The 24,538-nt window shown below is 40.3% G+C and overlaps 1 protein-coding gene across 1 annotated transcript in view; it reads right to left on the bottom strand.

Annotated features, from left to right (window-relative positions):
* IFT140 (intraflagellar transport 140) overlaps positions 1-24,538 on the bottom strand; it is a 519,705-nt gene that overhangs the window by 462,941 nt on the left and 32,226 nt on the right. The window contains exon 4 of the mRNA XM_053694547.1: positions 1,668-1,810. Within this exon, the coding sequence (XP_053550522.1) occupies positions 1,668-1,810 (143 nt within the window). The remainder of the gene's footprint in view (positions 1-1,667; positions 1,811-24,538) is intronic.

The raw sequence follows: 24,538 nt of genomic DNA, 5'->3' as shown, positions 1-24,538 counted from the left end.
CCTAGCTTAACTCTTCAAACACATTTGATTATATAAGTAATTTGGAAAGTTGTTTAAAACTTGCACAGTTTGGTCATTAGCGGTTTGCAGTTGTATGGGCTAGAAGTAAATTGTATGTGTTCTCTGCTATATTGCTGTTATCCAGAGTGACTTTATGCCTTAGCATAGTAACATAGTAGATGAAGTTGAAAAAAAGACAGAAGTCCATCAAGTTCAACCAATACAAATCTTAATATACTTACAAAAAAAGCTCCAGTTTAGCTTAAATTAATCCCCTTAAGAAAGGTGACCCATTTAAAGGGATATGAAACCTAAATGTTTTCTTTCATGATTCAGATAGAGCATGCAATTTTAAGCAACTTTCTAATTTACTCCTATTATTAATTTTTCTTCATTCTCTTGGGGGTAGATTTATTAAGCACCTTTAGTAAATCAACCCCTTGGTATCTTTATTTAAGTAAATTAGAAAGTTGCTTAAAATTGCATGCTCTATTTGAATCATTAAAGAAAAAAAATGGATTTCATATCCTTTTAACACAAGCAATCATATCCTTGAATTCTGTTTCTAACCAGAAATGTATCTAAACCATTTTTAAATGTATCTAAGGTATTGGCATTTACTACCTCCTTAGGTAATGAATTCCACAATTTGATTGCTCTTACAGTGAACAAAAACATTTATGTTGCTGGAGATTAAATCTCCTTTCCTCCAGCCTTAAAGTGAAAGTAAATCCTAGCGTTTTACAAACAATAGGATTTAATATTGAAACAAATAAAGGGCACTTTCATTCATGAAGTATAAGATATTTCATGTAGAAAGCTCCTTTATTTGATTCAATCGATCGCCGTTTTTAGCTGCTTCCGCAGCCCACGGCTAAAAAATGTTTTAGCTAAGAGGTGATGTTTTAACCTCTTAGCCAATAGCCGTGCGGTAAATCCGGCTTGGCGCCCATGGGACACGGATTTACCGCACGGCTATTGGCTAAGAGGTGAAAACGTCACCTCTTAGCAAAAAAAATTGTAGTCGTGCTCTGCTGTAGGAGCTAAGAGCAGCGATCGATTGAATCAAATAAAGGAGCTTTCTACATGAAGTATCTTATACTTCATGAATGAAAGTGCCCTTTATTTGTTTCAATAGTAAATCCTAGTGTTTGTAAAACGCTAGGATTTACTTTCACTTTAAAGTGAAGTTTAAAGAATTAAAGCCCAGTATCTAAAAATACCTCTTGTCACAAACAATTTTCTTGGAATAAAACAGAGCTTCCAGCATCTCTATATAAGGGCCTTGAATATATTTATATAAAGTAATCATACCTTAGGTTTTTAATTATTTTAATACAGTGAAATAATTTTGGTTTCGGTTAGCTGTTTGGTTACTTGAATAAAGCATTTATCTTAGAGCTATCGTAATTTCAATTTACAGTGTAACGCTATGAAAGTGTTTCTTTTCTGTTTTCATTGAGGATATCACTTCTGATTGTAGATTTATTAAGAACTTTGAAGAACTCAAATGTGGGGATATTATTATTTTATATATATTTTTCTGGAAATCTAACACAGGCTTTTAATAGAAGTCTCTTAACCTGATTCCTTACTAAAACATAGATATTACACTTATTTATGTTGTCATGAAATTCCTTTCAGAATATCACAAAAATACATCTTACCATCTACTGCACCGAGGAAGAATGAGAAATCCTGCTGTGCACCAGTCTTCATGGGGCTGCCCTTTCCAGATTTCTTCCAGTTAAACATATCCAATGCTTTTTCATCCCCACTCACTGCAGCTTTGGCCAGCTGAGCCATGTCCCTGAGGCAGGAGATAAAGAAAAGGAAGAGACACAATTAAAGGGACAGTAAATTCATGATTCAGATAGAGCATGCCATTTTAAACAACTTACCAGTTTATTTCTATTCTATGATTATATCCTTTGTTAAAAAGCTTTTGCAAAGAGGCGCTGCTACAGGCCATAGTAGAATTGAATAAGTATGCAAATGGTCCGTAATCTTTAGACACACTGTAGCGGGGTGCAGGCAACAGAAAAAAGAGCTGGAACAAGTTCCCAAACTATGCACATAAAAAGAAAATGATGCCGCACTCAAATATAGAAAAAAAGTAAAAAATGTCATCAAAGTTGCATTAAAACATAATGCATGTTGATGAGAAATGGATCTTGCGCGTTTCATGCCTAGTAGGGGCACTTACTCATAGATAGTTTTACACATATCAGCGGTCTCTCTTTATACACAGCTGCACCAATCACATATTTAAAATTTAAAGTGACAGTCATCAAACTTAACAAACAACGGTGTATTAAAAGGAAAGCTGAGCGAATCATGTCGAACAAACGTTTAATAAATCGGCCCCATGAAATGTACATACAACTAAACAAAGTAGAGTCCTACAAAAAAAGAGCAAATATCTATGTATTCATTTATAAATTATTTTAGTCGGTATCCTACACTAAAAGGACATTAAACACTAAGTAAATGCTAGATAGATATGAATGATAGAAAGATGCTTTCAAAGAAAAGATTAGTCTGAGAATAACATGTAGATGTAAGTGGCATTACCTGTTTAAAGTGATAGTAAACTCAAGCTTATTCATTTTAATACTTTGGAAGTACTCCTCGATATGTGCACAGTGATTCCTGAATTTTTTTAAATAAACTTTTTTCAATGAAAATATTACTTTTTAAAGCCGCTCCGTTACCTGTGCCCCAGCTGCCTCTGTAAATTTCTGTAATTTCAATTTGACAGACAGGTGCATCGTCCAATAGGGACTGCACCATACGGCCTATGTCAGTCTAGTATAAGCACGCTCCCATGCTCGTGATTTAAAGGAGAAACGCCAGAACTACAACTGTACAAATGCAGTTTTAGCTCCGATCTCACCGCTGCTTATACTGAATAGTGAATTTTCCTATCAGTAGCGATCCACTGATCACTGCAGCTGTGAAAACGGCACTTTTGCGTGAATATCCTTTTTATAAACAGCCAGTTTATTGTCATTAAAACAAAACAGTATTTTTAAAGTAAAAGCACATTTATATATTTTTTAATTAATAAGGTGCTACATATTCCTTATTGATTATAAGCACATAGTGAGGGGGGGTTGTGGCGGTCCATGGGGGGACTCTTTAGCAAAGCTTTAAGCCCTTTCAGTTTAGAAGAAAAAAAACATGTGCCGTTCAGCGGTGAGATCGGTGCTAAAACTACATTTGTACAGTTGTAGTGCTGGTGATTCTGCTTTAAATCACCAGCATTTGAGCGTGCTTATACTAGACTGACATAGGGCGTATGATGCAGTCCCTATTGGACGATGCACGTGTCTGTCAAATTGAGATTACAGAAATTCTCAGACAGAGGCAGCCGGAACAAAGGTAAGGGAGCGGCTTTAAAAAGTAATATTTTCATTGGAAAAAAGTTTATTTTAAAAAATTCAGGAATCACTGTGCACATATCGAGGAGTACTTCCAAAGTATTAAAATTAATAAGCTTGAGTTTACTATCACTTTAAACAGGTAATGCCACTTACATCTATATGTTATTCTCAGACTAATCTTTTCTTTAAAAGCATCATTCTATCTAGCATTTCTTTAGTGTTTAATGCCCCTTTAGTGTAGGATACCAACTAAAATAATTTATAAATGAATACATAGATATTTGCGCTTTATTTTTTTATTTAAAAAAAAATTCAGGCATCTCTGTGCACATATTGTGTGTGTGGAATATAACAGTGTTCTGCACTTACATTTATAATAAGAACTGAAAAGCTCACAATTGCAGAATGGAATTACAGGAAAAAGGGACAAAATAAATAATGAAAGTATATTGCAGACTTTTTTTATATATATGTGATTTATCATTGTATATTACCACAAAGGGGCCCATTTATCAATCTCCGAACGGAGCTTGTGGGCCAGTGTTTCTGGAAAGTCTTCAGACTCACCAGAAACACCAGTTATGAAGCAGCTGTCTAAATAACCCTGTCCGCCTGCTCTGATGAGGCGGACAGGAATCGCCAGAAATCAACCCGATCGAGTACGATCGGGTTGATTGACACCTCCCTGCTGGCGGCCGCGAGTCAGCAGGGGGCGGCGTTGCACCAGCAGCTCTTGTGAGCTGCTGGTGCAATGTTAAATGCGGAGAGCGTATTGCTCTCCGCATTCAGCGAGATCTTGCGGACCTGATCCGCACTGTCGGATCAGGTCCGCAAGACCTTTGATAAATAGGCCCCAAAGTGTTTAATGACCCTTTAAAGGGACACTGAACCCATTTTTTTTCTTTTGTGATTCAGATTGAGCATGAAATATTAAGCAACTTTCTAATTTACTCCTATTATCAAATTCTCTTCATTCTCTTGCTATCTTTATTTGAAATGCAAGAATGTAAGTTTAGCTGCCGGACCATTTTTGGTGAACAACCTGGGTTGTTCTTGCTGATTGGTGCAAAATGCATCCACCAATAAAAAACTGCTGTCCAGAGGTCTGACCCAAAAAAATGCTTAGATGCATTCTTTTTCAAATAAAGATAGCAAGAGAACGAAGAAAAATTGATAATAGGAGTAAATTAGAAAGTTGCTTAAAATTGCATGCTCTATCTGAATCACGAAAGAAAAAAATTGGGTTCAGTGTCCCTTTAATTTCACTTTACAGAACATTCTGGTAAACATACAACCAACATTAGTTCAAGGTCTATAAGAATCAACATTTAAAATGTAACATTTGATTATTGAACATCTGATTTGATGAAGTGAGAAATATACTTATTTTGCAAAAGCAAATGTTTAATATTCTGTAAGTATGTGACCACTATTTGTTATTTTTAACAAACTTGCAAACTTCTGACCTTGTAAACTAAATAGAACTGTTACAATCACAGTAAAGATTTGGAATACAATTGGATTGAACCTATTTGCTGCCTGAAAGTAATTGTAAACGTAATCATTCTGGGAGTGATCAATATAACTATGCTCAAAGTCTAAGTCCACTTTCATTCAAGATGACATATTTTGCTTCTAAATAAGTGTTTTCAGAGCTAATCTCTCTGATTTACTCCTCTTCTCCCGGCGGCAATCTACACTTTATTTTATTCAGCGAGGTTTATTGATCCAGCCAATTGATTTTCTAACCTTTAGACGGCCATGGGCTCCATTTAATAAGCAGCGGATGCTACTTCAGAGCCCAGTAGTTTCTGGTAGCGGACTGAAATCATCCCGATCCAATGATCGGCCCCTGCAGAAATGCTTGTGCAATGATAAATGCCGACAGCGTATGCTGTCGGCATTTAGCCAGGTCGAGCGGAGAATCATGTCCGCTCGCCCTTTAATAAATGTACCCCCAAGTCGGTACACAGCACGCCCCATGGTTCAATTGCAAAATCAATTGGCCGGATGAAGAAACTGCTGGTGCAATACCGCCCCCTGCAGATTTGCGGCCAATTGGCCGCTAGAAGGGGGTGTCAATCAACCCGATCATATTCGATTGGGTTGCTTTCTGTCAATTTCTATCCGCTGCCTAAGAGCAGGCGGACAGGTTATGGAGCAGCGGCCTTTAGACCGCTGCTTCATAACTTTTGTTTCCGGCGAGCCTTCAGACACGGGGCATCAAACACGGAGCTTGATAAATATGCCCCCTTATCTTAGTGACAGCTTGGAATTGCATTTGCCATTTATTTACTCGATTCATGAAACCAAATCTAGTGATAAACATTGATTCAAGATTTTTGGAGAAAATGTGTAATACTAGAAAAATAAATGAAGAAAAACCACACAACAATATGCAAATATGCACCTTGAATTGCCCTCTGTCAGCTTGATTTAAAGGACCAGTCAACACAGTAGATTTGCATAATCAACAAATGCAAGATAACAAGACAATGCAATAGCACTTAGTATGAACTTCAAATGAGTAGTAGATTTTTTTTCTGACAATTTTAAAAGTTACGTCTATTTCCACTCCCCCTGTACCATGTGACAGCAATCAGCCAATCACAAATGCATACACATACCATGTGACAGCCATCAGCCATTCAGAAATGCATACACACTTATTCTTGCACATGCTCAGTAGGAGCTGGTGATTCAAAAAGTATAAATATAAAAAGACTGTGCACATTTAGTTAATGGAAGTAAATTAGAAAGTTGTTTAAAATTGCATGCTCTATCTGAATCATGACAGTTTAATTTTGATTGAGTGTCCCTTTAACTTGAACTGGATTTCACCATGTTTTTATGTAAATATTAATAACCCTTTCTATAAAAAGATTAATTTGCAAAGGAATCTTATGTTTGCTAATTATGAAAAACAGTATAGTGTAATGCACTGGCTAAGACCAAGGGGCCGATTTATCAAAGCTTCAACTGATAATACGATGGAATCCGCTTGAATCTCGCGTCATATTAAACGCAAATTGAATCTGCCGTAATTAACAAAGCATCAACATGTGTGACGTAATATACGCTCCCGTGATCTCAATCCGACGCAGATTGATGCTTGCGTCATTCCAGATGTTTCTAATTCACATTCGACTCTATTTGACCCTCTTCCCAATTTATCAAACATTGAACATGTACGCTCGCGTCTTTTCCGCCGCAGCGTACCTATCGTTCAAATCGCCACCCTTGAGGCCGCGAATACCATAAAAATCAATGGGGGTCTGAAAACCCAGAAAGGTTATGTTACATGCTGCAAGAGAATGAAACTTAGTACATATTTATGTAAATAAGAAATTTGATTACAATTGTATACTATTTCTAAATCCCACAGACAACAAAGACGCATGTTCAGAATCTAAATAATATGTTAAATAATAATATTATAATCACATCTAATTTCAAGGGACAGATTCATTTCAAAAGTAGTTTTAATGACAGGTAATGTTTGTCTGGCAGCAGGACTAGTAGATATAGGGATAAAATTAAATAAATACATTACATACTATAGCTAACTTCCTTTTTTTGATCAAGCTAATTTCACCATTTTAAATTTGACGCAATACTTCGCACCAAATTTGACGCAATACTCAAACTCCTAATCAACCCACAAACTAGTGAAATTTTCCACCACTTTTGATTGGGATATGCATAATCACATGATTTATGACATCAGCCAATTTGATTTAAATATACATTTTAAACAATCACTAACGAATCAAATTGCTCAATACTTGTGTCATTGATCACTCATCAGAACTTGTAAGTGCCATTTGATACATTGTGTATAATACTTTGAAAGTATGGGTAGCCCTCAGTTTACGCCGGGGTTAGGTTCCAGAAGGAATGGTTGTAAATCGAAACCGTTGTAAATTGAAACCCAGTTTATAATGTAATTCTATGGGAAATGAGGGAGTTAGGTTCCACGCCCCTCTCAAAATTGTCATAATTAACACCTAATACATTATTTTTAAAGCTTTGAAATGAAGACTTTAAATGCTAAACAGCATTATAAACCTAATAAAATAATCACACAACACAGAATATATAATTAAACTAAGTTAATGAACAAAAGCATTTGCTAAACAGCATTATAAACCTAATAAAATAATCACACAACACAGACTTCACTTGCATTTTACTGCAAACAGTTATTTCTAAGCATTCCAATCTGGATTGATTTATAGACAGGAAGATCTTGTTCCTTTGAAATCTGCTCGATAGCTTAGTTCTGGTTAAACTGATTAATTTCAGCTTGCTTGGCTTTGCTGCAACACAAGCGTACAGCTCCACCTACTGGCTATTTTAATAAATACACTGCATCTCAATGCTTTTCTATAGCAGTCACATGACTGGAAAAAAAGGTTGTTATTCTGAAACGGTGTAAATTGAACCGTTGTAAACCGAGGGCCACCTGTATATGTGGAATTTGTATTAAAGTTAAACATTGATGATGACATTAGGACACACAGTGTAATATTTTTGACAATGATTTTAAAAATCGATTGATGTTTGATTCAATATAATCTTAAAATGATAGCTCAAAGGAATAGTCCTGCCTAACAATAAACTGTCATGAATCAGATACAGCAGAAATTAAAAACAGAATTTATGCTTACCTGATAAATTACTTTCTCCAACGGTGTGTCCGGTCCACGGCGTCATCCTTACATGTGGGATATTCTCTTCCCCAACAGGAAATGGCAAAGAGTCCCAGCAAAGCTGGCCATATAGTCACTCCTAGGCTCCGCCCACCCCAGTCATTCGACCGACGGACAGGAGGAAATATATATAGGAGAAACCATATGGTACCGTGGTGACTGTAGTTAGAGAAAATAATTCATCAGACCTGATTAAAAAACCAGGGCGGGCCGTGGACCGGACACACCGTTGGAGAAAGTAATTTATCAGGTAAGCATAAATTCTGTTTTCTCCAACATTGGTGTGTCCGGTCCACGGCGTCATCCTTACTTGTGGGAACCAATACCAAAGCTTTAGGACACGGATGAAGGGAGGGAGCAAATCAGGTTACCTAAATGGAAGGCACCACAGCTTGCAAAACCTTTCTCCCAAAAATACCCTCCGAAGAAGCAAAAGTATCAAATTTGTAAAATTTGGCAAAAGTGTGCAGTGAAGACCAAGTCGCTGCCTTACATATCTGGTCAACAGAAGCCTCGTTCTTGAAGGCCCATGTGGAAGCCACAGCCCTAGTGGAATGAGCTGTGATTCTTTCAGGAGGCTGCCGTCCGGCAGTCTCATAAGCCAATCGGATGATGCTTTTAAGCCAAAAGGAAAGAGGTAGAAGTCGCTTTTTGACCTCTCCTTTTACCAGAATAAACAACAAACAAGGAAGATGTTTGTCTGAAATCTTTTGTAGCCTCTAAATAGAATTTTAGAGCACGGACTACGTCCAAATTGTGTAACAAACGTTCCTTCTTTGAAACTGGATTCGGACACAAAGAAGGTACAATTATCTCCTGGTTAATATTTTTGTTAGAAACAACCTTAGGAAGAAAACCAGGCTTAGTACGCAAAACCACCTTATCTGCATGGAACACCAGATAGGGCGGAGAACACTGCAAAGCAGATAACTCTGAAACTCTTCTAGCAGAAGAAATTGCAACCAAAAACAAAACTTTCCAAGATAGTAACTTAATATCTATGGAATGTAAAGGTTCAAACGGAACCCCTTGAAGAACTGAAAGAACTAGATTTAGACTCCAGGGAGGAGTCAAAGGTCTGTAAACAGGCTTGATCCTAACCAGAGCCTGAACAAATGCTTGAACATCTGGCACAGCTGCCAGTCTTTTGTGTAGTAAGACAGATAAAGCAGAGATCTGTCCCTTTAGAGAACTTGCAGATAATCCTTTCTCCAAACCTTCTTGTAGAAAGGAGAGAATGTTAGGAATTTTTATCTTATTCCATGGGAATCCTTTGGATTCACACCAACAGATATATCTTTTCCATATTTTATGGTAAATCTTTCTAGTTACCGGTTTTCTGGCCTGAACCAGAGTATCTATCACAGAATCTGAAAACCCACGCTTCGATAGAATCAAGCGTTTAATCTCCAAGCCGTCAGCTGGAGGGAGACCAGATTTGGATGTTCGAATGGACCCTGAACAAGAAGGTCCTGTCTCAAAGGTAGTTTCCATGGTGGAGCCGATGACATATTCACCAGGTCTGCATACCAAGTCCTGCGTGGCCACGCAGGAGCTATCAAGATCACCGAGGCCCTCTCCTGATTGATCCTGGCTACCAGCCTGGGAATGAGAGGAAACGGTGGAAATACATAAGCTAGGTTGAAGGTCCAAGGTGCTACTAGTGCATCTACTAGAGTCGCCTTGGGATCCCTGGATCTGGACCCGTAGCAAGGAACCTTGAAGTTCTGACGAGACACCATCAGATCCATGTCTGGAATGCCCCATAATTGAGTTATTTGGGCAAAGATCTCCGGATGGAGTTCCCACTCCCCCGGATGGAATGTCTGACGACTCAGAAAATCCGCCTCCCAGTTTTCCACACCTGGGATGTGGATCGCAGACAGGTGGCAGGAGTGATCCTCCGCCCATTGAATTATTTTGGTCACTTCTTTCATCGCCAGGGAACTCCTTGTTCCCCCCTGATGATTGATATACGCAACGGTCGTCATGTTGTCTGATTGGAACCTTATGAATCTGGCCTTTGCTAGCTGAGGCCAAGCCCTGAGAGCATTGAATATCGCTCTCAGTTCCAGAATGTTTATCGGGAGAAGAGACTCTTCCCGAGACCATAGACCCTGAGCTTTCAGGGATTCCCAGACCGCGCCCCAGCCCACTAGACTGGCGTCGGTCGTGACAATGACCCACTCTGGTCTGCGGAAGCTCATTCCCTGGACAGATGGTCCAGGGTCAGCCACCAACTGAGTGAATCTCTGGTCTTCTGATCTACTTGAATCATTGGAGACAAGTCTGTATAGTCCCCATTCCACTGTTTGAGCATGCACAGTTGTAATGGTCTTAGATGAATTCGTGCAAAAGGAACTATGTCCATTGCTGCAACCATCAACCCTACTACTTCCATGCACTGCGCTATGGAAGGACGAGGAACAGAATGAAGCACTTGACAAGAGCTTAGAAGTTTTGATTTTCTGACCTCTGTCAGAAAAATCCTCATTTCTAAGGAATCTATTATTGTTCCCAAGAAGGGAACTCTTGTCGACGGAGACAGAGAACTTTTTTCTATGTTCACCTTCCATCCGTGTGATCTGAGAAAGGCTAGAACGATGTCTGTATGAGCCTTTGCTTTTGACAGGGACGACGCTTGTATTAGAATGTCGTCCAAGTAAGGTACTACTGCAATGCCCCTCGGTCTTAGAACCGCTAGAAGGGACCCTAGCACCTTTGTGAAAATCCTTGGAGCAGTGGCTAACCCGAATGGGAGGGCCACAAACTGGTAATGCTTGTCCAGAAAAGCGAACCTTAGGAACTGATGATGTTCTTTGTGGATAGGAATATGTAGGTACGCATCCTTTAGATCCACGGTAGTCATAAATTGACTTTCCTGGATAGTGGGTAGAATCGTTCGAATGGTTTCCATCTTGAACGATGGTACCCTGAGAAATTTGTTTAGGATCTTCAAATCCAAAATTGGTCTGAAAGTTCCCTCTTTTTTGGGAACTACGAACAGATTGGAATAAAATCCCATTCCTTGTTCCTTTATTGGAACTGAGTGTATCACTCCCATCTTTAACAGGTCTTCTACACAATGTAAGAATGCCTGTCTCTTTATTTGGTTTGAGGATAAGTGAGACATGTAGAACCTTCCCCTTGGGGGTAGTTCCTTGAATTCCAGGAGATAACCTTGAGAAACTATTTCTAGCGCCCAGGGATCCTGAACATCTCTTGCCCAAGCCTGAGCAAAGAGAGAGAGTCTGCCCCCCACTAGATCCGGTCCCGGATCGGGGGCTACTCCTTCATGCTGTTTTGTTAGCAGCGGCAGGCTTCTTGGCCTGCTTACCCTTGTTCCAGCCTTGCATCGGTTTCCAGGCTGGTTTGGGTTGTGAGGCATTACCCTCTTGCTTAGAGGATGCAGAATTAGAGGCCGGTCCGTTCCTGAAATTGCGAAAGGAACAAAAATTAGACTTATTTTTAGCCTTGAAAGACCTATCTTGTGGGAGGGCGTGGCCCTTTCCCCCAGTGATGTCTGAAATAATCTCTTTCAATTCTGGTCCAAATAGAGTTTTACCTTTGAAAGGGATGTTAAGCAATTTTGTCTTGGATGACACATCCGCTGACCAAGACTTTAGCCAAAGCGCTCTGCGCGCCACGATAGCAAACCCTGAATTTTTTGCCGCTAATCTAGCTAATTGCAAAGCGGCATCTAAAATAAAAGAGTTAGCCAATTTAAGTGCGTGAACTCTGTCCATAACCTCCTCATATGGAGTCTCTCTACTGAGCGACTTTTCTAGTTCCTCGAACCAGAACCACGCTGCTGTAGTGACAGGAACAATGCACGAAATTGGTTGTAGAAGGTAACCTTGCTGTACAAAAATCTTTTTAAGCAAACCTTCCAATTTTTTATCCATAGGATCTTTGAAAGCACAACTATCTTCGATAGGAATAGTAGTGCGTTTGTTTAGAGTAGAAACTGCCCCCTCGACCTTAGGGACTGTCTGCCATAAGTCCTTTCTGGGGTCGACCATAGGAAATAATTTCTTAAATATAGGGGGGGGAACAAAAGGTATGCCAGGCTTTTCCCACTCCTTATTTACTATGTCAGCCACCCGCTTGGGTATAGGAAAAGCGTCGGGGTGCACCGGAACCTCTAGGAACTTGTCCATCTTGCATAATTTCTCTGGAATAACCAAGTTGTCACAATCATCCAGAGTAGATAACACCTCCTTAAGCAGTGCGCAGAGATGTTCTAATTTAAATTTAAATGTCACAACATCAGGTTCAGCTTGTTGAGAAATTTTTCCTGAATCTGAAATTTCTCCATCTGACAAAACCTCCCTCATGGCCCCTTCAGATTGGTGTGAGGGTATGACAGAACAATTATCACCAGCACCCTCCTGCTCTTCAGTGTTTAAAACAGAGCAATCGCATTTTGGATAAAATATTTGCTATGGAGTTATCCATTACAGCCGTTAATTGTTGCATGGTAATAAGCATTGGCGCACTAGATTACTAGGGGCCTCCTGCGTGGGCAAAACTGGTGTAGACACAGTAGGGGATGATGTAGTATCATGTTTACTCCCCTCATCTGAGGAATCATCTTGGGCAATTTCATTATCTGTGGCAGTACTGTCCTTACTTTGTTTGGACGCTATGGCACAATTATCACATAAATTTAAATGGGGAGACACATTGGCTTTCATACATATAGAACATAGCTTATCTGAAGGTACAGACATGTTAAACAGGCTTAAACTTGTCAACAAAGCACAAAAAACGTTTTAAAACAAAACCGTTACTGTCTCTTTAAATTTTAAACAGAAACCACTTTATTACTGAATATGTGAAAAAGTATGAAGGAATTGTTCAATTACCAAAATTTCACCACAATGTCTTAAAGCATTAATAGTATTGCACACCAAATTTCAGAGCTTTAACCCTTAAAATAACGGAACCGGAGCCGTTTATAAATTTAACCCCTATACAGTCCCAGCTATAGTCTTTGCTGAGACCCAACCAAACCCAGAGGGGAATACGATACCAATTGATGCCTTCTAGAAGCTTTTCCAGCAATTTTTAGATCCTCACACATGCATCTGCATGCCCTGCTCTCAAAAAACAACTGCGCAGTAATGGCGCGAAAATGAGGCTCAGTCTACAACTAGGAAGGCCCTCTGACTGGAAAAGGTGTCTAACACAGTGCCTGCCGTTTAATAAACGTTCCCCAAGTTTATAAATGCAAATTGTTAGCATAAATATGAATAAAATGCCCAAATAAAGCAATCGATTTAGCCCATAAAAATGTCTACCAGTTTTTCAGCCCATAATAAGCCCTTTATTCTGTTTGTTTGACTAAGAAAATGGCTTACCGGTCCCCATGAGGGGAAATGACAGCCTTCCAGCATTACATCGTCTTGTTAGAAATATGGCTAGTCATACCTTAAGCAGAAAAGTCTGCTAACTGCTTCCCCCAACTGAAGTTACTTCATCTCAACAGTCCTATGTGGAAACAGCAATCGATTTTAGTTACTGTCTGCTAAAATCATCTTCCTCTCACAAACAGAAATCTTCATCCTTTTCTGTTTCAGAGTAAATAGTACATACCAGCACTATTTTAAAATAACAAACACTTGATAGAAGAATAAAAACTACATTTAAATACCAAAAAACTCTTAACCATCTCCGTGGAGATGTTGCCTGTGCAACGGCAAAGAGAATGACTGAGGTGGGGGGAGCCTAGGAGGGACTATATGGCCAGCTTTGCTGGGACTCTTTGCCATTTCCTGTTGGGGAAGAGAATATCCCACAAGTAAGGATGACGCCGTGGACCGGACACACCAATGTTGGAGAAATCACCTTTTTTACTGTCATGATATTTTCAGTGTTTTTCTTCCTTCTTTTGAATTTCATTTTCATTAGGAAATGTCATCTTATATGCCAGCCCATTTTATAACACCTGTGTAAGGGCGGTGCAGAGAGAAAACTTGCCCAGCTCTTAAAATATCCATTGTTTGCAAATAAATACCTATGATACCCTGATTACATGTTATATTCGCAATAATTCTTACTCAGAATAATAATATATTTACACTATATACATATATGACCACAATAAAATAAGTTTTTATGCTAAAACCCAGTGAGTGCAGTCCTATTTGAAAATTATATATATATTTATATATATATATATATATATATATATATATATATATATATATATATATATATATATATATATATATATATATATATATATATATAATATATATACACACACACACACATACATATACTGTACACACACATATATGTATATATATATATATATACACAAAGTATCTCACAAAAGTGAGTACACCCCTCATCTTTTTGTAAATATTTTATTATAACTTTTCATGTGACAACACTGAAGAAATGACACTTTGCGACAATGTAAAATAGTGAGTGTACAGCCTGTATAACAGTGTAAATTTGCTGTCCCCTCAAAAACAGAATTTATGTTTACCTGATAAATTACTTTCTCCAACGGTGTGTCCGGTCCACGGCGTCATCCTTACTTGTGGGATATTCTCTTCCCCAACAGGAAATGGCAAAGAGCCCAGCAAAGCTGGTCACATGATCCCTCCTAGGCTCCGCCTACCCCAGTCATTCGACCGACGTTAAGGAGGAATATTTGCATAGGAGAAACCATATGATACCGTGGTGACTGTAGTTAAAGAAAATAAATTATCAGACCTGATTAAAAAACCAGGGCGGGCCGTGGACCGGACACACCGTTGGAGAAAGTAATTTATCAGGTAAACATAAATTCTGTTTTCTCCAACATAGGTGTGTCCGGTCCACGGCTTCATCCTTACTTGTGGGAACCAATACCAAAGCTTTAGGACACGGATGATGGGAGGGAGCAAATCAGGTCACCTAGATGGAAGGCACCACGGCTTGCAAAACCTTTCTCCCAAAAATAGCCTCAGAAGAAGCAAAAGTATCAAACTTGTAAAATTTGGTAAAAGTGTGCAGTGAAGACCAAGTCGCTGCCCTACATATCTGATCAACAGAAGCCTCGTTCTTGAAGGCCCATGTGGAAGCCACAGCCCTAGTGGAATGAGCTGTGATTCTTTCGGGAGGCTGCCGTCCGGCAGTCTCGTAAGCCAATCTGATGATGCTTTTAATCCAAAAAGAGAGAGAGGTAGAAGTTGCTTTTTGACCTCTCCTTTTACCGGAATAAACAACAAACAAGGAAGATGTTTGTCTAAAATCCTTTGTAGCGTCTAAATAGAATTTTAGAGCGCGAACAACATCCAAATTGTGCAACAAACGTTCCTTCTTTGAAACTGGTTTCGGACACAGAGAAGGTACGATAATCTCCTGGTTAATGTTTTTGTTAGAAACAACTTTTGGAAGAAAACCAGGTTTAGTACGTAAAACCACCTTATCTGCATGGAACACCAGATAAGGAGGAGAACACTGCAGAGCAGATAATTCTGAAACTCTTCTAGCAGAAGAAATTGCAACCAAAAACAAAACTTTCCAAGATAATAACTTAATATCAACGGAATGTAGGGGTTCAAACGGAACCCCCTGAAGAACTGAAAGAACTAAGTTGAGACTCCAAGGAGGAGTCAAAGGTTTGTAAACAGGCTTGATTCTAACCAGAGCCTGAACAAAGGCTTGAACATCTGGCACGGCTGCCAGCTTTTTGTGAAGTAACACAGACAAGGCAGAAATCTGTCCCTTCAAGGAACTTGCAGATAATCCTTTTTCCAATCCTTCTTGAAGGAAGGATAGAATCTTAGGAATCTTAACCTTGTCCCAAGGGAATCCTTTAGATTCACACCAACAGATATATTTTTTCCAAATTTTGTGGTAAATTTTTCTAGTTACAGGCTTTCTGGCCTGAACAAGAGTATCAATAACAGAATCTGAGAACCCTCGCTTCGATAAGATCAAGCGTTCAATCTCCAAGCAGTCAGCTGGAGTGAGACCAGATTCGGATGTTCGAACGGACCTTGAACAAGAAGGTCTCGTCTCAAAGGTAGCTTCCATGGTGGAGCCGATGACATATTCACCAGATCTGCATACCAAGTCCTGCGTGGCCACGCAGGAGCTATCAAGATCACCGACGCCCTCTCCTGATTGATCCTGGCTACCAGCCTGGGGATGAGAGGAAACGGCGGGAATACATAAGCTAGTTTGAAGGTCCAAGGTGCTACTAGTGCATCCACTAGAGTCGCCTTGGGATCCCTGGATCTGGACCCGTAGCAAGGAACTTTGAAGTTCTGACGAGAGGCCATCAGATCCATGTCTGGAATGCCCCACAGTTGAGTGATTTGGGCAAAGATTTCCGGATGGAGTTCCCACTCCCCCGGATGCAATGTCTGACGACTCAGAAAATCCGCTTCCCAATTTTCCACTCCTGGGATGTGGATTGCAGACAGGTGGCAGGAGTGAGACTCCGCCCATTGAATGATTTTGGTCACTTCTTCCATCGCCAGGGAACTCCTTGTTCCCCCCTGATGGTTGATGTACGCAACAGTTGTCATGTTGTCTGATTGAAACCGTATGAACTTGGCCCTCGCTAGCTGAGGCCAAGCCTTGAGAGCATTGAATATCGCTCTCAGTTCCAGAATATTTATCGGAAGAAGAGATTCTTCCCGAGACCAAAGACCCTGAGCTTTCAGGGATCCCCAGACCGCGCCCCAGCCCATCAGACTGGCGTCGGTCGTGACAATGACCCACTCTGGTCAGCGGAAGGTCATCCCTTGTGACAGGTTGTCCAGGGACAGCCACCAACGGAGTGAGTCTCTGGTCCGCTGATTTACTTGTATCCTCGGAGACAAGTCTGTATAGTCCCCATTCCACTGACTGAGCATGCACAGTTGTAATGGTCTTAGATGAATGCGCGCAAAAGGAACTATGTCCATTGCCGCTACCATCAAACCTATCACTTCCATGCACTGCGCTATGGAAGGAAGAGGAACGGAATGAAGTATCCGACAAGAGTCTAGAAGTTTTGTTTTTCTGGCCTCTGTCAGAAAAAAACTCATTTCTAAGGAGTCTATTATTGTTCCCAAGAAGGGAACCCTTGTTGACGGAGATAGAGAACTCTTTTCCACGTTCACTTTCCATCCGTGAGATCTGAGAAAGGCCAGGACGATGTCCGTGTGAGCCTTTGCTTGAGGAAGGGACGACGCTTGAATCAGAATGTCGTCCAAGTAAGGTACTACAGCAATGCCCCTTGGTCTTAGCACAGCTAGAAGGGACCCTAGTACCTTTGTGAAAATCCTTGGAGCAGTGGCTAATCCGAAAGGAAGCGCCACGAACTGGTAATGCTTGTCCAGGAATGCGAACCTTAGGAACCGATGATGTTCCTTGTGGATAGGAATATGTAGATACGCATCCTTTAAATCCACCGTGGTCATGAATTGACCTTCCTGGATGGAAGGAAGAATTGTTCGAATGGTTTCCATTTTGAACGATGGAACCTTGAGAAACTTGTTTAAGATCTTGAGATCTAAGATTGGTCTGAACGTTCCCTCTTTTTTGGGAACTATGAACAGATTGGAGTAGAACCCCATCCCTTGTTCTCCTAATGGAACAGGATGAATCACTCCCATTTTTAACAGGTCTTCTACACAATGTAAGAATGCCTGTCTTTTTATGTGGTCTGAAGACAACTGAGACCTGTGGAACCTCCCCCTTGGGGGAATCCCCTTGAATTCCAGAAGATAACCTTGGGAGACTATTTCTAGCGCCCAAGGATCCAGAACATCTCTTGCCCAAGCCTGAGCGAAGAGAGAGAGTCTGCCCCCCACCAGATCCGGTCCCGGATCGGGGGCCAACATTTCATGCTGTCTTGGTAGCAGTGGCAGGTTTCTTGGCCTGCTTTCCCTTGTTCCAGCCCTGCATTGGTCTCCAAGCTTGCTTGGCTTGAGAAGTATTACCCTCTTGCTCAGAGGACGTAGCACTTTGGGCTGGTCCGTTTCTACGAAAGGGACGAAAATTAGGTTTATTTTTGGCCTTGAAAGGCCGATCCTGAGGAAGGGCGTGGCCCTTACCCCCAGTGATATCAGAGATAATCTCTTTCAAGTCAGGGCCAAACAGCGTTTTCCCCTTGAAAGGAATGTTAAGTAGCTTGTTCTTGGAAGACGCATCCGCTGACCAAGATTTCAACCAAAGCGCTCTGCGCGCCACAATAGCAAACCCAGAATTCTTAGCCGCTAACCTAGCCAATTGCAAAGTGGCGTCTAGGGTGAAAGAATTAGCCAATTTGAGAGCATTGATTCTGTCCATAATCTCCTCATAAGGAGGAGAATCACTATCGACCGCCTTTACCAGCTCATCGAACCAGAAACACGCGGCTGTAGCGACAGGGACAATGCATGAAATTGGTTGTAGAAGGTAACCCTGCTGAACAAACATCTTTTTAAGTAAACCTTCTAATTTTTTATCCATAGGATCTTTGAAAGCACAACTATCTTCTATGGGTATAGTGGTGCGTTTGTTTAAAGTGGAAACCGCTCCCTCGACCTTGGGGACTGTCTGCCATAAGTCCTTTCTGGGGTCGACCATAGGAAACAATTTTTTAAATATGGGGGGAGGGACGAAAGGAATACCGGGCCTTTCCCATTCTTTATTTACAATGTCCGCCACCCGCTTGGGTATAGGAAAAGCTTCTGGGAGCCCCGGGACCTCTAGGAACTTGTCCATTTTACATAGTTTCTCTGGGATGACCAAATTGTCACAATCATCCAGAGTGGATAATACCTCCTTAAGCAGAGCGCGGAGATGTTCCAACTTAAATTTAAACGTAATCACATCAGGTTCAGCTTGTTGAGAAATGTTCCCTGAATCTGTAATTTCTCCCTCAGACAAAACCTCCCTGGCCCCATCAGACTGGTTTAGGGGCCCTTCAGAACCATTATTATCAGCGTCGTCATGCTCTTCAGTATCTAAAACAGAGCAGTCGCGCTTACGCTGATAAGTGTGCATTTTGGCTAAAATGTTTTTGACAGAATTATCCATTACAGCCGTTAATTGTTGCATAGTAAGGAGTATTGGCGCGCTAGATGTACTAGGGGCCTCCTGAGTGGGCAAGACTCGTGTAGACGAAGGAGGGAATGATGCAGTACCATGCTTACTCCCCTCACTTGAGGAATCATCTTGGGCATCATTGTCATTGTCACATAAATCACATTTATTTAAATGAGAAGGAACTCTGGCTTCCCCACATTCAGAACACAGTCTATCTGGTAGTTCAGACATGTTAAACAGGCATAAACTTGAAAACAAAGTACAAAAAACGTTTTAAAATAAAACCGTTACTGTCACTTTAAATTTAAAACTGAACACACTTTATTACTGCAATTGCGAAAAAATATGAAGGAATTGTTCAAAATTCACCAAAATTTCACCACAGTGTCTTAAAGCCTTAAAAGTATTGCACACCAAATTTGGAAGCTTTAACCCTTAAAATAACGGAACCGGAGCCGTTTTTAACCTTAACCCCTTTACAGTCCCTGGTATCTGCTTTGCTGAGACCCAACCAAGCCCAAAGGGGAATACGATACCAAATGACGCCTTCAGAAAGTCTTTTCTATGTATCAGAGCTCCTCACACATGCGACTGCATGTCATGCCTCTCAAAAACAAGTGCGCAACACCGGCGCGAAAATGAGGCTCTGCCTATGATTTGGGAAAGCCCCTAAAGAATAAGGTGTCTAAAACAGTGCCTGCCGATATAATCTTATCAAAATACCCAGATTAAATGATTCCTCAAGGCTAAATATGTGTTAATAATTAATCGATTTAGCCCAGAAAAAGTCTACAGTCTTAATAAGCCCTTGTGAAGCCCTTATTTACTATCTTAATAAACATGGCTTACCGGATCCCATAGGGAAAATGACAGCTTCCAGCATTACATCGTCTTGTTAGAATGTGTCATACCTCAAGCAGCAAGAGACTGCACACTGTTCCCCCAACTGAAGTTAATTCCTCTCAACAGTCCTGTGTGGAACAGCCATGGATTTTAGTAACGATTGCTAAAATCATTTTCCTCATACAAACAGAAATCTTCATCTCTTTTCTGTTTCTGAGTAAATAGTACATACCAGCACTATTTTAAAATAACAAACTCTTGATTGAATAATAAAAACTACAGTTAAACACTAAAAAACTCTAAGCCATCTCCGTGGAGATGTTGCCTGTACAACGGCAAAGAGAATGACTGGGGTAGGCGGAGCCTAGGAGGGATCATGTGACCAGCTTTGCTGGGCTCTTTGCCATTTCCTGTTGGGGAAGAGAATATCCCACAAGTAAGGATGACGCCGTGGACCGGACACACCTATGTTGGAGAAATAACTCAACACACAGCCATTAATGTCTAAACCGTTGGCCACAAAAGTGAGTACATCCCTAAGTGAAAATCTTCAAATTGGTCCCAAAGTATCAATATTTGGTGTGGCCACCATTATTTTCCAGCACTGCCTTAACCCTCTTGGGCATGGAGTTCACCAGAGCTTCACAGGTTGCCACTGGAGTCCTCTTCCACTCCTCCATGACGACATCATCTGGTGGATGATAGAGACCTTGCGCTCCCCAACCTTCAGTTTGAGTATGCCCCACAGATGCTCAATAGGGTTTAGGTCTGGAGACATGCTTGGCCAGTCCATCACCTTTACCCCTCGGAGGTGTGTTTGGGGTCATTATGTTAAAATACTGCCCTGCGGCCCAGTCTCCAAAGGGAGGGGATCATACTCTGCTTCAGTATGCCACAGTACATGTTGGCATTCATGGTTACCTCAATGAACTGTAGCTCCCCGGTGCCGGCAGCACTCATGCAGGCCCAGACCATGACACTCCCACCACCATGCTTGACTGTAGGCAAGACACACTTGTCTTTGTACTCCTCACCTGGTTTCCGCGACACACGCTTGACACCATCTGAACTAAATAAGTTTATCTTGGTCTCATCGGACCACAGGACATGGTTCCAGTAATCCATGTCCTTAGTCTGCTTGTCTTCAGCAAACTGTTTGCAGGCTTTCTTGTGCATCATCTTTAGAAGAGGCTTCCTTCTGCGACGACAGCCATGCAAAACAATTTGATGCAGTGAGCGGCGTATGGTCTGAGCACTGACAGGTTGACCCCCCACCCTTTCAACCTCTGCAGCAATGCTGGTAGCACTCATACGTCTATTTCCAAAAGACAACCTCTGGATATGATGCTGAGCATGTGCACTCAACTTCTCTGGTCGAAAAGGCGAGGCCTGTTCTGAGTGGAACCTGCAGCTCAGTTTTAGGGTCTTGGCAACCTTCTTATAGCCTAGGCCATCTTTATGTAGAGCAACAATTCTTTTTTTCACATCCTCAGAGAGTTCTTTGACATGAGGTACCATGTTGAACTTCCAGTGACCAGTAAGAGAGAGAAGAGAGAGTGTGAGAGCGATAACCCCCAAATTTAACACACCTGAGACCGTGTAACACTAACGAGTCACATGATACCGGCTAATTGAGCCCTATTTGGACATTTCCACTTAGGGGTGTACTCACTTTTGTTGCCAACGGTTTAGACATTAATAGCTGTGTGTTGAGATATTTTGAGGGGACAGAAGATTTACACTGTTATATAGGCTGTACACTCACTACTTTACATTGTAGCAAAGTCTCATTTCTTCAATGTTGTCACATGAAAAGATATAATAAAATATTTACAAAAATGTGAGGGGTGTACTCACTTTTGTGAGATACTGTATATATATATATATATATATATATATATATATATATATATATATATATATATACACACACACACACACACACCCACACACAAGTATGTGCAAAGATATATGTACAAATTCTAGCATTAATAATCATTTTTAAAAAAAATGAAAAAATAAATAAACCAGATAGTCATATCATGATTTCTAGAAATACAAATACACACTCATTTATGTGAAAATATCTATCAAATTTTTTTGTATAACAAATAACTCCACCCACCATTTCCTTATTTGGAGGAGACAATGTGGACTTTAGTCATGGTTATAAAGTGCATTGTTTTGCAGTTGTTATCTAATAAATCCATTTAGGAAAAGGGTTGGCATTGAAAGTCAGCAGGGTGCATTTCAAATTCTGAGAATTAAAAATTGCTCAACGGGGGTAAAAAAACATAATTTATGTAAGAACTTACCTGATAAATTCATTTCTTTCATATTAGCAAGAGTCCATGAGCTAGTGACGTATGGATATACATTTCTACCAGGAGGGGTAAAGTTTCCCAAACCTCAAAATGCCTATAAATACACCCCTCACCACACCCACAATTCAGATTAACGAATAGCCAAGAAGTGGGGTGATAAGAAAGGAGCGAAAGCATCAAAAATAAGGAATTGGAATAATTGTGCTTTATACAAAAAAATCATAACCACCACAAAAAGGGTGGGCCTCATGGACTCTTGCTAATATGAAAGAAATGAATTTATCAGGTGAGTTCTTACATAAATTATGTTTTCTTTCATGTAATTAGCAAGAGTCCATGAGCTAGTGACGTATGGGATAATAAATACCCAAGATGTGGAACTTCCACGCAAGAATCACTAGAGAGGGAGGGATAAAATAAAGACAGCCAATTCCGCTGAAAAATTAATCCACTACCCAAATCAAAAGTTTCAATTTCTATAATGAAAAAACTGAAATTATAAGCAGAAGAATCAAACTAAAACAGCTGCCTGAAGTACAATTCTACCAAAAACTGCTTCTAAGAAGAGAAAACATAAAAATGGTAGAATTTAGTAAAAGTATGCAAAGAAGACCAAGTCATTGCTTTGCAAATCTGATCAACAGAAGCTTCATTCTTAAAAAGCCCAGGAAGTAGAAACTGACCTAGTAGAATGAGCCGTAATCCTCTGAGGCGGGAATCAACCTGACTCCAAATAAGCATGATGAATCAAAAGTTTAACCAAGATGCCAAAGAAATGGCAGAAGCCTTTTGACCTTCCTAAAACCAGAAAAGATTTCCAAACCCCTTGCCCCAGGACACTCATCTACATATAGTAGATAGCCAAACCAGTACTGAAACGAGAATCAGTAGAGGTAATGGTATATAAGAGTATATCGTCGATCTGAAAAGGGAGGTAGGAGAAGAAATCTCTACGACCGATAACAGAGAACCTATGAAATAGATCCCCTAGAGGAAGACCATTGAATTAAAATAGGCAATACTCTCTTCACGTCTCTCTGACATTCACTGCACTCTGAGAGGAAAACCAGGCTTCAACCTGCTGCGAAGCGCATATCAACGTAGAATCTAGCACAAACTTACTTCACCACCTCCATGGGAGGCAAAGTTTGTAAAACTGAATTGTGGGTGTGGTGAGGGGTGTATTTATAGGCATTTTGAGGTTTGGGAAACTTTGCCCCCTCCTGGTAGGAATGTATATCCATACGTCACTAGCTCATGGACTCTTGCTAGTTACATGAAAGAAATAATGAAAGTATGACCGGGATGATTGACGGCCCCTGATAGAGGCCGATCGGCAGCCAGTGAGCAGGGGACGGCATTGTGTATGCTGTCCGCATTTAGCGAGGTCAAGCAGACATGATTCGCTACAGCGAATTATGTCCGCTCGCCTTTTAATAAAGCTACCCCAATATTTGAAATAATTCTTCCCAGCAGATTACTGCACATGACAATAGGACTTAGGCTCTGCAAGTACTTTCATATTTCCTAAAAATATTTGCCTGGTTGTTTGTACCACATAATGGACTACTAATCTACTAAAAGACAGATTATCCCAAAATTTATTTCAAAATTACAAACTTCAACCTACAGTGAAACTGGATTTTTCCCTTCAACAGGCAGAAGTAATAATCTAAAATGCCTACTGATCAAGAAGTCATTAACAATTTATCATCTGATATTTTTTAATCACTGTTTTCCCATTGTGTTTCAGACCCACAAATGTTATCAGCACAAAAAAAGAAGGTCTTATACATAACATGGGACAGTTATGTTTAATATAAAGTATTTAAATAATTTTCAACATATTTTCAGCACCATTTTTCACTTATTGAACGTGATGACGCTTGATAAAATGGCAAACTGGCCTTTTCAATATTTTTGCACGTATTTCCAGATGTTTTTGAACAAAAGTTAGTTTACACATGGGGAATACATGCTAAAAATAGCCAACAGCGTAATTTGGGATATACATATGAATATATGGTTTTGTTTCAAGAAAGTGATTGCTAAATGGCTTTTCTAGATGTTGTGGTTATAATTTCTGATTTCTCTTGTTTCTTGCAGATCCTGTTTGCCTCTATCTACCGTGCAAACATATGTGTTCACCCCCTACAAATGAGTTAAACACATAGGTAATGTACATATCAGGAGCTGCAGTGAACTGAAGGTCCCAAGAGGAAACAAACGCAGAGCCAAGCACAGCTGG

The sequence above is a fragment of the Bombina bombina genome, chromosome 11, assembly GCF_027579735.1.
Source record: "Bombina bombina isolate aBomBom1 chromosome 11, aBomBom1.pri, whole genome shotgun sequence".
NCBI lineage: Eukaryota > Metazoa > Chordata > Amphibia > Anura > Bombinatoridae > Bombina > Bombina bombina.
Note: the sequence above shows the minus strand (reverse complement) of the source record. Positions and strands in the feature narration are given on the sequence as shown.